Genomic DNA, 13738 nt, shown 5'->3' on the forward strand with positions numbered 1-13738 from the left:
AACAAGACAAAATCAAAAATTGTCTCTGAAACCCTTCTCAAGTCTCTCGTGGTGTTCCCCAAGGTTCTATTCTCTCTCCAGCACTTTTCAACCTCTTTATGGAACCACTCACTGCCATACTAAAACAAGCCAGAATTAACTACCACCTATTCGCCGATGACACTCAACTATACTGTAAAATTAAATCCCATTCTGATGTCCTGCATCTAAATAACACCTTGATTTCGATCCAATCCTGGTTCCACTCCAATCATCTCAAACTCAACCCTAATAAAACTGAAATTATTCTTTTCCCCCCTGAAAACAACTCACTCCCTATCCAATCATGGATCTTCGATCTCAATGCCCTCAACTGCCCACTCTCCTTATCCAAAACAGTTAAAACTCAGGGCATTACCTTTGACAATAAGCTTACTCTCAATACCCATATAAAAAAACTAGGCTAAAGGAGCACACTGCACTCTCCGCCAGCTCAAACAAATTAAACCATTCATCCCAGATGAAGATTTCAAATCCATACTCCAATCCCTAGTCCTCTCGAAAATTGACTACTGCAACAATATCCTTTCCCGAACCCCCAAAGTCCACCTTGCCCCCCTCAAAACCATAATCAACCTGGTGGCCAGACTTATAACGGACACTAGACATTTCAACCACATCTCTCCTTCCCTTAAAGTCCTTAAATGGCTTCCTCTCGAAGGCAGATCTGCCTACAAAACTGCCTGCATTACACTCAAAGCCCTTCACCTTAAGTCCCCGATCTACCTCTCAAGCAAACTCAAAATAGCAGGCTGCTCCCATCAGTTGAGAAGCACCAACACACTCCTCCTCGTCCCCCTCTTCAAAAAAAGAAAGACTCTCAATCTCGTTCCTTCTCAGGTAAGGCTCCCAACATATCGAACACCCTCCCTATTGATTTATGCAGGAACCCCTCTTACTTCAGCTTCAAAAAAGACCTCAAACTCTACCTGCTTCTCGCCTACTCCTCCCTCTCTTCCAACTATCCACCCCTCGTCCTCCCCCCTGACTTATCTTCCCCCTCTCCCCTACCCTTTCGCCCCCTCCCCATCTCCGTGACCCCTTCCTTCCACTCCTTCACCCCTCCGCGCACATCAAACCTGCTTCCTATATACACTAACTAAGTAGTTAATCCTCTTGTTGCTGTAAATAATTGTTTGTACGCACTATATCTTTTCCTTCAAGCAGTTCCCTCTGTCGCTTATTTACCAACGCAAAATGTTATGTTTACTTTGTTCCCTATACTGATTTTAACTTAACATCGCACTTTATTACTGTATTTTTTACTTTATGATGTGTATTTCTTCGGATACTTTCCGACTGTATTATCTTCATACTTATGTAAAGCGCTCTGATACCCATGGATATAGCCAGCGAAATACTAAACCTTTCTAAATAAATACATAAATACATTTATCTTAACAGGTCTGGGGACAGGTTATCACCACTCTGGGACATTTGGCCTTCGTCCTGCCAGAGGAGCAACTAGATAAAGAGCTTCCATGGTTGGTTAAAGAGGTTGAAAGCCTCCAACCCCAGCTGCCTGCTGATATGGCATTTCGTTTGCTCAAGGTGAGTGTGACCTCGATTTGCTGTCCATGCCTGCTACTGCAACCATTCCCAAGTGATCCACTCATAATGAACACCCTATCCCATAGTTAGAAATTAGCTTCAATGAAATAATACATTATTGAGAAATGAGGACCAAATACAGAACTAAAGAATTCCATTGGTGAGTCACTTACACCCCAGGTGGAGTTGTGCAATGGTTCAGGCCTCCATCATGTGCACTTTGGGCCAACATATTGGTATTCCACACCTGACACTACCAATGTTCTGAGTATCAGTAATTTTGAGTTACAGGAAAAATGTATGATTCCAAGTTTGCCCCTAAGGTAACCATGAGAAATGGAAATACCACATCAATTCAGACTGTAATTCCCCACTATTTGACACACTCACCTCTGATAATTTCTTCGGCTTTGAGCTGGTGTATTGAGTGGAGAGATGAAGGGATTACGGTGAATATCGTTTTTCAAGCAATCATTCTAAATACTGAACCAGCTAAATTCTGATTTGTACACAATTTGTGAAGACAGCTTGAGAAGCAAAACTTGTATTTTTATTTGTTACATATGAAATCGGGATAAATAAAGGAAATATGTGAACCCAAACAATTGTGCTAGAATTAAAAAAGAACATCAACCTTGCTGCAATTTTTCCACTTGTTGTGATACTGGGTAAGTCAAATTTGGTTATTTAAGTGAAATCAAGCATACTGACGTCCCATATTGGTGCATTAATCACAACAGAACAGCAAATCTTCAGTCACTAGAACCCAGCGATACGTCCTGAGCAGCTATGAGGCATCCTGAAGCCTCAGTGACCGCTTAGAACATACAGAGGGACATTGTATCTTCTCTAGTCTGAGGGGCTGCTTACACCCTTTGAAATACAAGTTGGATACCACAAGTAAATGTTTAAAGGACTTTCACTAAAGAGCACAACGACTTTGCATTACACTCCTGGTGACCAAACATACAGGTAAAACAAGTGAATTTTTTAGAGGGGCCCTAGAATTGTATCATGTTGGTAATCAATAATTTGTTGGCATTATTGAATACTAATTTTGGTTGCTATGTGAAATGTAAAAAAAACATTAGCAAAGGAAATAGTCCACATATACTGGGGTTCATACTGTATTTGCTAAAAAAGCAAGAGAGACGTAGAGCTTGGTAAAAATATTATTAGGATCATTACTTCTTGAATCTTCCAATTTTCATTTCCACAGAAATATTGTTTGGAGAGGCTTTAGAATAAAAGATTAGTGCCGAGGCTCTAAGTGGGCCAGTTTCTTCAGGGTCTGATCACTTACAGTTCAAAGGACAAAATGTTCAAATTTCCTTACCAGGCCTTCTTTTGACAGACTCCACTTGGAATAAACATTTGAAAGCCAGCTAAAAAACAAAAACAAATCACAAAATTTTGTGTAAGACATACTGACCATGCACTTAATTTGAGCCATTTTTCCGATGATTCTTCTGAGTCTTCCCTGTAGGTGAGAATTCTCCTCATTAGCATTGGTGAATCTAAATGTGTTCCTAAAACAGTTTTTAGGCACACATCTTTTGTCCTGAAGCTCATGCCTCAAAGTTACCTGAGATTCTCATAAGCAAATGCTCCCACAATGAGGCACCTCTGTACTCCCTTGGGACACAGTCTGCATGGCTGCAAGGGGGACATTGAGGAACGTTGGTCCACAAATGTTAAAAGTGAAACAGGTGCAGTGGCACTGGGATCCAGAGCTTAGAAGAGCACCCAAATTAATACTGTATTGTACTATCTAACAGAAAACAAGGAGCTGATTTCCTTTCAGTCGTGCCCATCTACCCGTGCTACATCTCAGTGTGCCCTCTAGCTGGAGGTTTATCTGGTTGACTTTGTATGAGGATATATTGGGGAGGTGGAGCACTTGGAGAAGCAGGCAGATCCCTAAAAGGTCCTCCGGGATGAAGAGGGAGAACCAGGGGAATGAATAGGAGGTCACAGAGATGAGGAGGAATTAATGGAGGAGGAGGACCAGGTCCACCAGCAGGATTAAGAACACAAGGAACTGGATGTCCAGGAAAATAAAGAGAAAGCTATAGCAGGAGGACCATGAGAAAGACCTGGAGGATCACACAGCCAAAGACCAGGATGACTGGGACCACCAGGACATGAGGATCAGTGAGCCCAAGAAAAAGAGGAGGCTCAGTAAAACTAGGATGAGAAGTAGAATGAGGAAGCCCAGAAGGACCAGAACCAGAAGGCGAAAAAAGGGGAGAAGGATGGCCAAGTAGAAAAAGAAGACTATCAGGAGGACGAAGACCACCAGAAGAAGAAAAAGATGACCATACCCACAAGGAGAACCTAGACCACTACAAATACCGCACACAGGATGAGGAGAAGGAAGATGACCATGAGGATGACTAGTAGGGGGGGGTCAAGTGGGGAGAGGAGTTGGCCCAATGACTAGGGCAGTTAACCTTGAATCTGGGGAACCGGGTTCGAGTTTCGGCAATGACGCTGAACATCCTGTGATTCTGGGCAAATAACTTAATCTCCCATGCCTAAAAAAAGGAATGTGTCCTCATGTAATGCAACTGGTGCTATGTAAAGCGCTCTGACACCCGATACCGGGTCAAGTTCATGCTGTATAAAACTCCATACATTTTCTTTACAAAGATGCCCATGAAGTTTTGGGACTTCAAGGCCACCAGAAGGATTTGGAACACTAGAACCAACAGGGGACCAATACCATGCCCCAGAACTAAGAAAACCAAAATGATCAAGACCAGGAGGACAAAGAAAAGGACTTCGAAGAGGTAGGAGAAAAAAGAAGAAAACCAGGAGGAGGAAGACCAGAAAGAGGAGGAGGGCCAAGAAGAGAAATAGGAGGTCAGGAGGTCCAGAACAACAGTCACCACCATGACCATCCTGAAGGCCAACACCAAGACCGCTAGGAGGAATAGCACCAGAAGATTCAGAGTACCAGGATGAGGATGACCAGGACTAGCAGGACCACCAACATAAGGACAAGGAAGATCATGAGGACCAATAGAACTCAGACCAAAAGGAAGAACAAGCAAGAAGCACCATGGTGAAGATAATGTTTACCAACAGACGGATGGTCTCAGGAGGATGAGGGCCACTTATGAACAATGAACAATACCCAGGAGGCTAGGACCAAGAATATGTAGATGAAGACCAGGAGGATGAGTTTGAGGAAAACTACGAGGTGGCAGAGGGGAAAGAAGAGTAAGAGGAAGTTCCGGAGTAAGAGATCTAGAAAAAAGAAGAGCATGAAAATCAACACAAAGATTAGGGGAACTAGAAAAATGAAGACTTGGTAAACCAGGAGCATGAAGATGAAAGTCTACAGGTGGGAGACCAGGAAGAGGAGAATGACCAGGAGTAGAGGGACAAAGGCAACTAAGAATACCAGGAGCACTAGGATTACCAGGTTCACCAAGAGAATTGGTGGACCATGACCAGGAGGATCAGGACACAACCATCAAGAGATTCACAAGAAGAAACATCATTTGGACTAGGTACAGGAGTAGCAAAGGCAGAATGAGGATTTGAAAAAAGGAAAGGGAGAGCAACAAAACTGATTAGTGCCATCAAGAGCAATACCAGCATGAGGACCAGGAACAGGAAGACCAAGACCAGGGAGGAATGGACTAAGATGGTTAAGTGGATCTAGACAACAGTACCATAAGAAGCAGGAGCAGCAGACAACCCAGAGAATTCGAACCACCAAGAGAATTAGGACAACCGAGACAAGGGCCATCAGCAAGAGTGGCTAGGAATACCGGGCCTACAATGACAAGTAGTGATTCTGAGCTATGTGTTAGGGCATGCCCCAGTTAAATGCTGCATATTTCTGATAGATACATCTGCCGTGTGGATTCCTCACCTTCTGAATATCCCCCTTGCGTCAGCAACGTTCGGAAATTTTCTTCGTAGTACGCCGACGTGGGCGACGTCACAGGAGCACGGCATCGCGCGCGACTCCGTCTGACGTCACCGACCCCATATCAGGCCCACGCCGGCGTGATGACGTCAGTTCCCTTTTTTCCGCGTCTTCGACGCTAACGGTTTTCGGGATCTTCTCTGATACTTGGTATCTGACTTTCGTTTAATTGTCACTGTTTCTCTTTTACGATTTAATTCTTCATCGAAGCTGTCGTCAAGGAAGACAGGTTTTAAACAATGTAGGTCGTGTGCCAGCAAGATGTCTATCAATGACCCACATAAGGATTGTTTGTGGTGTCTTGGTTCGGATCACGACATTAAGAACTGTAATTCCTGTTTTAAAATGAACCCGAAGGCGCTTCGTGAGCGTGAAGCTAAACTACTTCTCGCGAAAGTAAAACAAGATACTGGAAGGTATTCGAGGTCGACGTCGAGACGCTCGAAGTCGAAGCAAAGGTCTCGATCGAAGTTGAGATCGGCGTCGAGATCCAGGGCGGGTTCGAGATCTAGAGAGGAGTCGAGATCTAGAGCGAAGTCGAGATCCAGGGAGAGATCTAGGTCTGGATCTAAGTCGGCTTCAGGTCACGCTTCGAGCTCTTCGAGGAGAAAACATAAGAGGAGGAAGCACAGTTCAAAACATCATTCAGGGAAGGAATCCTCTGACTCGAAGAAAAAGTCTCGCAAACACCATAAGGACTTTGTCTCTCCTTCTCCTGCTTTATCAATCGAAGGTTCTCCGACTCCGGAACCAGAACCGGATCCAGTATCCTTACATCCTTCGGAACATGAAGAGGAAGATGAAGTGATTCCTCAGACTCCGACTCCGATGGAAACTCCTGTGGACCCAGAGGGTCAGGGTGAGCATGTGTCGGAACGACCTCCGTTGGAACATCCGGTAGGTTCGTACCCTCCCTTTCCTGGTCCTGGTCAGGATCCCTCGCATTTTCTCAATGCGATGTTTGGAGTATATTCCAGGGTGATGTACCCCGCTGGAGCACCTGTTGGTCCCATGGGTCTATTATCGTACAATTTGGGCATTCCTCAGTCGTACGCCCCGGCTCCATTTATGCCTTTTATGCCGGCGCCTCTTGCACCTTGGCTCGGTACGGCTCCGCCGAGGTCTTCGACTCCGCATGCGGCTTCGCCGACTCCGGATCGACCTCGTAGACGGGATCGAGGTACCACACCTGTCCATGAGTCTCGTCCTGCTGCCCCGGCTCCTCGATCGACATCGGAACCGGCTCCGTCGGGGTCGTTACCGGATCCGTCGACCTCGATTCGATTGGAGTGGTCGAGACGAAGGGCTCAACGTCTTCTCGAACAAAGGGAAGATGAAGATTCAGCTGTGGAAGAAGGCGAACTTCCTGATCATGATGAGGATTTCGAGGACCTCCGTGATGCTAGTGGTCTGGAGCTCTCTCCTGAGTGGGGTCTACCTTCGACTTCTGATGCTCCGTCTAGGGATGTAGCACCCTACCACGTTGTCATTAGGAAGGCTGCTGATCTTCTCAACTTGAAGCTGCCCACAGTTGAGTACAAGCCCAACATCCTCACTGAAGTTTTGCACTCTCCTTCTTCCATTGTTGAACCTACACTGCCATTCACTGATGCCTTGACGGATCCAATAAAGGAGATTTGGAAGAGCTATTGCAAGGCGCTATAGGGTGGCTCCTGATGACCCTGCATTCCTTTCTTCCCATCCCTCTCCAGAAAGTCTTGTGGTGCAGGCGGCTTGCTCTAACAGGGCTGCAGGCTCTTTCCCTCAAGTGCCAGCTGACAAAGAATCAAAAAAATTAGATCAGTCTGCGAAGAAGACTTTCTCTTCTGGGAGCATGGCTCTTAAATCAACAAATGCTACTTGCGTTTTAGGAAGGTATGTGCATGCACTAATGGACTCAGTGAAGCAATTATCACCTAAACTTCCTGAGGAAGATAGGAAAAACTTTAATGAGGTGATCTCTGATACTCAAGCTGCTGCACGCATGGTCATTCAGAGTGGCATGGACACAGTTGATTCTGTTGCCAGAATTATGGGTTCTTCTATTGCGACCAGTAGGGCCGCGTGGTTAAAGTCCTCTGATTTCTCTGCGGATGTGCAGTCTACGTTGCTGGACTTACCTTTTGAAGGGACTGGCCTTTTTGGTAAAAAGGCTGATGTAGCCTTGGAAAGGTTTAAGGATAGCCGTGCCACTGCAAGATCTCTGGGTCTCCAGATGAGAGGGTCGATGACTAGAAAGTTCAGAGGATTTGGTAGATCTTCTTTTCGTCCCTTTAAACAAGGTCAACAACAACAGCAGCAGAACCCTCTATATAAGTCCTATAGAGGTAGACAGAAGGGTCGTGGACGTGGGCGTCAAGTCTCCTCTTCCTCCACTTCCTCCAATAATGCCCAACCCCCACCCGCATCAGCAAAGCAGCCCTAGATCCACTATTCTGGATCATGTAGGGCCAGTAGGGGGTCGGCTTACTCATTTTCTACGAGATTGGGAATCGGTTACATCAGATCTTTGGGTTCTCAATCTCGTAGAGAATGGGTATGCACTTCCTTTTCAGGAGTTCCCTCCCAATTACCCTCCTTGCCAAGGTTATTGTTCAGAGGACCACCTGCTTCTCCTGCAGGAAGAAGTCCTGGCTCTGTTCCGAAAGGGTGCAATAGAGGTGGTTCCAGAGCAGGAGAGGGGTCAAGGGTGCTACTCCCGGTATTTCTTGATTCCCAAGAAGGATGGCAGGCTTCTGCCGATCCTGGATCTCAGGATTTTGAACTTCTATCTCAAACAGGAGAAGTTCAAGATGCTCACCCTTGCTCAGGTTCTTCTGGCGCTGATGGAAGAAGACTGGATGGTGTCGATCGACTTGCAGGATGCGTATTTTCACATCCCAATCCTGAAGTCGCACAGGAAGTATCTCCGTTTTACGGTGGGATCGCAGCACTACCAATTTGCGGTCCTGCCGTTTGGACTTACTACTGCGCCTCGAGTTTTCACCAAGGTGATGGCAGTGGTGGCTGCGCATCTCAGAAGATCGGGGGTGCCTGTGTTCCCTTATCTGGACGATTGGCTGATCAAAGCGGAATCACCGGAGAAGGTGCTCCATCATCTGCAAGAGACAACTCAGTTGTTGCACAGGTTGGGTTTTTCGATAAACGTACCCAAGTCTCACCTGGTGCCCTCCCAGCGCAACCTGTTCATAGGTGCGGTACTGGACACTACTGTATGTCGTGCATTCCCTCCACCTCAAAGGATTCGCGACATACAGGAAATGATTCCTTTATTCTACAGTGGAGCAGTTGTTCCAGTCCTGAAGGTCCTTCGTCTGCTCGGTCTGATGGCTTCTTGCATTCTGTTGGTCAGTCATGCACGCTGGCACATGAGGGCACTCCAGTGGTGCCTCCGCAGGCAGTGGTATCAGCACAACGGAGATCTCAGGGAGTCAGTGAAGATCTCCAGAGAAGCTGCAGCGGATCTGTCTTGGTGGGGCGTAGAGGGCAATCTGTCGCAAGGAAAGCCTTTTCAACTGCCTCCATCAATGGCCACAGTGATAACGGATGCATCCACTCTCGGGTGGGGTGCTCATCTGGGAGACCTGGAGGTCAAGGGTTTTTGGTCTCCAGAAGAAAGGTTGTTTCACATCAACCTTCTGGAATTGAGGGCGATACGTTTGGCGCTCAAGGCCTTCCTCCCTTCCCTTCGCGGTCGGTCGGTTCAAGTCCTGACGGACAACACGACCGCGATGTGGTACATCAACAAGCAGGGAGGAGTAGGGTCGCAGTGTCTCTGCAGAGAGGCTCTGCGGCTCTGGTCTTGGGTTCAGGACCATCAGATTTGTCTGGTGGCAAATCATCTGGCCGGAGTTCTGAACGTTCATGCAGACAGGATCAGTCGGCAACTCTCTGCCGACCACGAGTGGAGGCTTCACCCGGAGGTTGTTCACGACATCTTTCAGATGTGGCGGACTCCTCGGGTGGATCTATTCGCCACTCGCGAGAATGCTCACTGCCCGTCATTCTGCAGTCTCCAGTATCCGTTGCAAGGAGCTTTGGGGGACGCGTTTCAGTTGAGTTGGGGAAATCAACTCCTTTACGCGTTTCCTCCCATACCCTTGATTCCTCGGGTTCTGAGGAAGATTCGTCAAGACCGGGCCCAAGTCATATTGGTCGCCCCGGATTGGCCGAGAAGGGTGTGGTATTCGGACCTTCTCCACCTCTCCTCTCACCCGCCGCTCCGTCTCCCTCACAGGGCAGACCTTCTCTCTCAGATGGAGGGGCAGGTTCTACACCCCCACCTCCAGACATTACACCTTCATGCCTGGAGATTGAACGGGGCAACTTGAGTTCTTTTTCTCTCCCTCACGATGTGGTGGATGTCATTCTCCTTGCCAGGCGCGACACCACTAAGTCCATTTACTCCTATAGGTGGTCGAAATTCGTTTCTTGGTGCAGGGAGAGGGATGTTGACCATTTGAAGGCTCATTTATCTAATATTTTACAATTTGCTCTTTATCTGGCACAGCAAGGTTTGGCGGTGGCCACGGTCAAGGGATATCTTTCAGCCTTATCGGCGTTTCTCTGTTTGCCGGATCAGCCCTCTCTCTTTAAATCTCCGGTGGTTTTAAGATTCTTGAGGGGTCTCATAAATATGTTCCCTCCTACCCCTTTTGTTGTTCCTCATTGGGATTTGAATCTTGTGCTGACCTTCTTAATGGGTTCTCCCTTCGAACCCTTGCACAAGTGTCCATTGAGGCTTCTCTCTTTTAAAACGATCTTCCTCGTTGCAATCACCTCGGCAAGGAGGGTTAGTGAGCTTCAAGCTCTAAGTTCGAAACCCCCATTCCTGACCATTCATGCTGAAAGGATGGTTCTCAGGACCAGGGCTGCTTTTCTGCCTAAGGTGGTGACTCCTTTCCATCTTGGGCAGTCCATTACCCTTCCTACCTTCTATCCTCCCCCTCACCCGTCTAAGGAGGAAGAGAGACTGCATCGCCTGGATCCTAAGAGGGCGGTGTCTTTCTATCTGGACAGGACTAAGGACTTCCGGATGGACGACCAGCTGTTTGTTGGCTTTGCTGGCTGCAAGAAGGGCAGAGCGGTGCACAAGCGCACTCTTTCCAGGTGGATAATCCTGTGCATCAAAATCTGCTACTCCCTTGCGGGTAAGAACCCTCCTGAGGGTATTAGAGCACATTCAACTAGAGCAAAGTCTGCAACATCTGCTTTGTCTAGGGGTGTACCTGTTGAGGATATTTGCAGGGCCGCGACTTGGGCCTCCCTCCACACTTTCGCGAAGCATTACTGCTTGGATACCGAGGTGAGGAGGGATGGTCACTTCGCGCGCTCTGTCCTCCAAGATTTCCTGGAGTAGCAGGGTGGACACCCTCCTCCGGGAGTGGGGACTGCTGTGGGAATCTATTCACAAGGTGAGGAATCCACACGGCAGATGTATCTATCAGAAGAACAAGTTACTTACCTTCGGTAACGCTTTTTCTGGTAGATACAATATCTGCCTGTGGATTCCTCACATGCCCACCCGCCTCCCCGTTGTCCACTCTGCTATACCTGGTCTTTTTGTATATATGGTTTATACTATTGTATTGATTTTGTTCTATATGTACTGTGTACATTGTATATTTGCATATTTGCTATCGTTGGTCCGTCCGTGTGCCTCGAAGGCATGGAAAAAAGGGCGGAACTGACGTCATCACGCCGGCGTGGGCCTGATATGGGGTCAGTGACGTCAGACGGAGTCACGCGCGATGCGTGCTCCTGTGACGTCGCCCACGTCGGCGTACTACGAAGAAAATTTCCGAACGTTGCTAACGCAAGGGGGATATTCACAAGGTGAGGAATCCACAGGCAGGTATTGTATCTACCAGAAAAAGCGTTACCGAAGGTAAGTAACTTGTTCGTTTGGTTGTGGTTCCTTGACAGACCACAATCCAACATCTGATGCCAACAGAGAACACTACTATGTGAAGCACAGCAAGTCAAGAAAACAGACAAACCAGAGAAGAAATAATTAAACCTATGAATGGTCATCTGTCAACATGTACTCGTGGTAATGTCTATTAAGAATTAGAACACATGAGAGCTCATTCAGACACAAACTCACTCTGGCATTCATTCAGAATTTACACTTTAAAGTTTGTAACTCACCACTGACCATCACCATTTCCTAAAATTGCCCTTTGGCCTCACCCCAGTTTTCTTATCTCCTTACAGACCCTTGAGTTATGCATGCACGCAGCTTTTACTAAGAATTGCAGAGGCCTGAATGGAACTGTGCCAAATGTTCTTGCAGCCCTGCATCACCTGGTAAGTATATACATGAGGATATACAAAGTATCGCAGTGGGAAACAACAGTCATTTCCTATGTAACATATTGTAACAAATAAAAGAACCACATTGTTCCCATTTATAGCAAGAGTGTTTTTAAAGGAGAACATTTGGGAAAAAATATTAAATTATAATCCATAAAAAGCCTTGTGCAATCTCAGCAACTGAAAAAAGAGCATATGCCATTTGCATTTTTCGATGTAACCAGGGGTCATGCCTCTCGAAAGCAATCAGAGCAGGTATTTATTCACACCGCTACTTTGTAGTGTGGGATCTTCACTTATTCACCCCCAGGTATTCCCTACTGTGAACTAGATCCCCGCATGTAGACCCAGGATCACCAAATGGTAGCAAATGTACAAAACAAAACATGAAAATCTGCTCATGCGTGCATCCCAGATGTGAGCTTCCATATTATATTGCTTTGGGTCATCCTGTAGTCAGAGATGGTGAAAGTTCTAATGGCCTTGTACTTTTCCTTCCCACTATATCATTTTTAAACATTTTCCCGACACATGACACATTTCAGTGTGATTCATGCCAGACCAACACACAGAGTCTCATCAATATGAACCAATTATCATCAAGAATGCAAAGAAAGAAGATTATTGCAAAAACCATGTCAGAACTGTCAGCGTAGTGAGGTACTAGGCAGGAGCCACCCATAAATCCACCTCTCTGCAACTATGACTCTCACAATAGGTAACAGAGAAGGATACCGACCTGAAAGAGAAACGTCTTACCAAATAACAATGGTTTACAACAGAGACATAATCGCTAATAAAGCTTATCTCGGAGGATCAATTGTCCATCCAGACTTTTCTATATAACATTTACTGGACTCTCTGTGACATTCCCAACAACAGGAAACCCAATGCTTAAACGGTTGATACAAAGAGGTTTAAAAACATCACATGTCATAAATCGCTAGGTTTAATAATAAACAGTATATATCATATACATCTGATTAATAACATCAATTGAAGGAAATTCATTACTCATTCCACCAATATTGGACTCCCAGATAATGCTGTTTTCCACGCAATTGAATTTGCTGTAGCGCTGTATGGATCATGGCCCCACAAGGCCTCACAAATTCTTATGCTGTCATTCTCCGACTGAAAGTTATTTGCTGTCTAGATGTACGGGATTGGCTTTCAGATAGCCTAGCTTCAATTATTGTTTATTATTGGTTTGTTATTGACAGATCTGCACACCCTCAAGGGGAGTTTCCGATGAAAGGGAAGAGCCACTCAAGGTGTCCACAGCCATTATCCTGTCACTGGGTAAGTTGGTCAAAAATTGCATGTATGTTTTTATTTGTGATACTGCAAGTATATTATGATCTTTACTAGGGATCAGGTCCTCAGAAACATTAGTTTCTGTTCCCTGCCCTGCATATAACTTGATCTTCCTAAAACCTAATATTGCTTGAGTTTTTATCTCCCTTCCCAGTGCATTTGTTGACTTTTACTGGAAAATGGAGTCCACTTTACTATATACAGCTATAGTAATCACATGAGTACTATGTGCTCCTAAGATCATCATTAAATGTTGTAGACCATTGATATCGTACCTCCTGGATATGAGTTGAAGATTATCCGTATATTTGGCCTTGATGACCTGCTCCCCTGCATTGAGTTTCTCCTTGCATGATTTTATGTTGTGTTTTTTTCATTATGTCTATTTTTCTCTTCACTTTAATCTTGCAGCCCATTCTCACTCTAGTGAGGTCCTTCAATATTTTGAAAGTAGCTTGATCCAGATGGGTGCAGAGTCTCGTGCAGTAACAATACAGCTGCTCTGCAAGCTTCTTGCTGAAACTGGTAAGACTGTCAGTGAGTAGGTGTCAGTGTGTGATTTAGGTAGACATG

General features: G+C 45.9%; 1 protein-coding gene across 1 annotated transcript in view; it reads left to right on the forward strand.

Moving 5' to 3' along the window:
- The window catches only part of LOC144783245 (maestro heat-like repeat-containing protein family member 1), a 111059-nt gene that overhangs the window by 13177 nt on the left and 84144 nt on the right, over positions 1-13738 (forward strand). The window contains exons 5-8 of the mRNA XM_078662326.1: positions 1444-1590; positions 11750-11842; positions 13072-13150; positions 13577-13690. Of these exons, the coding sequence (XP_078518452.1) occupies positions 1444-1590; positions 11750-11842; positions 13072-13150; positions 13577-13690 (433 nt within the window). The remainder of the gene's footprint in view (positions 1-1443; positions 1591-11749; positions 11843-13071; positions 13151-13576; positions 13691-13738) is intronic.

This window comes from Lissotriton helveticus, chromosome 9 (assembly GCF_964261635.1).
Source record: "Lissotriton helveticus chromosome 9, aLisHel1.1, whole genome shotgun sequence".
Classification (NCBI taxonomy): domain Eukaryota; kingdom Metazoa; phylum Chordata; class Amphibia; order Caudata; family Salamandridae; genus Lissotriton; species Lissotriton helveticus.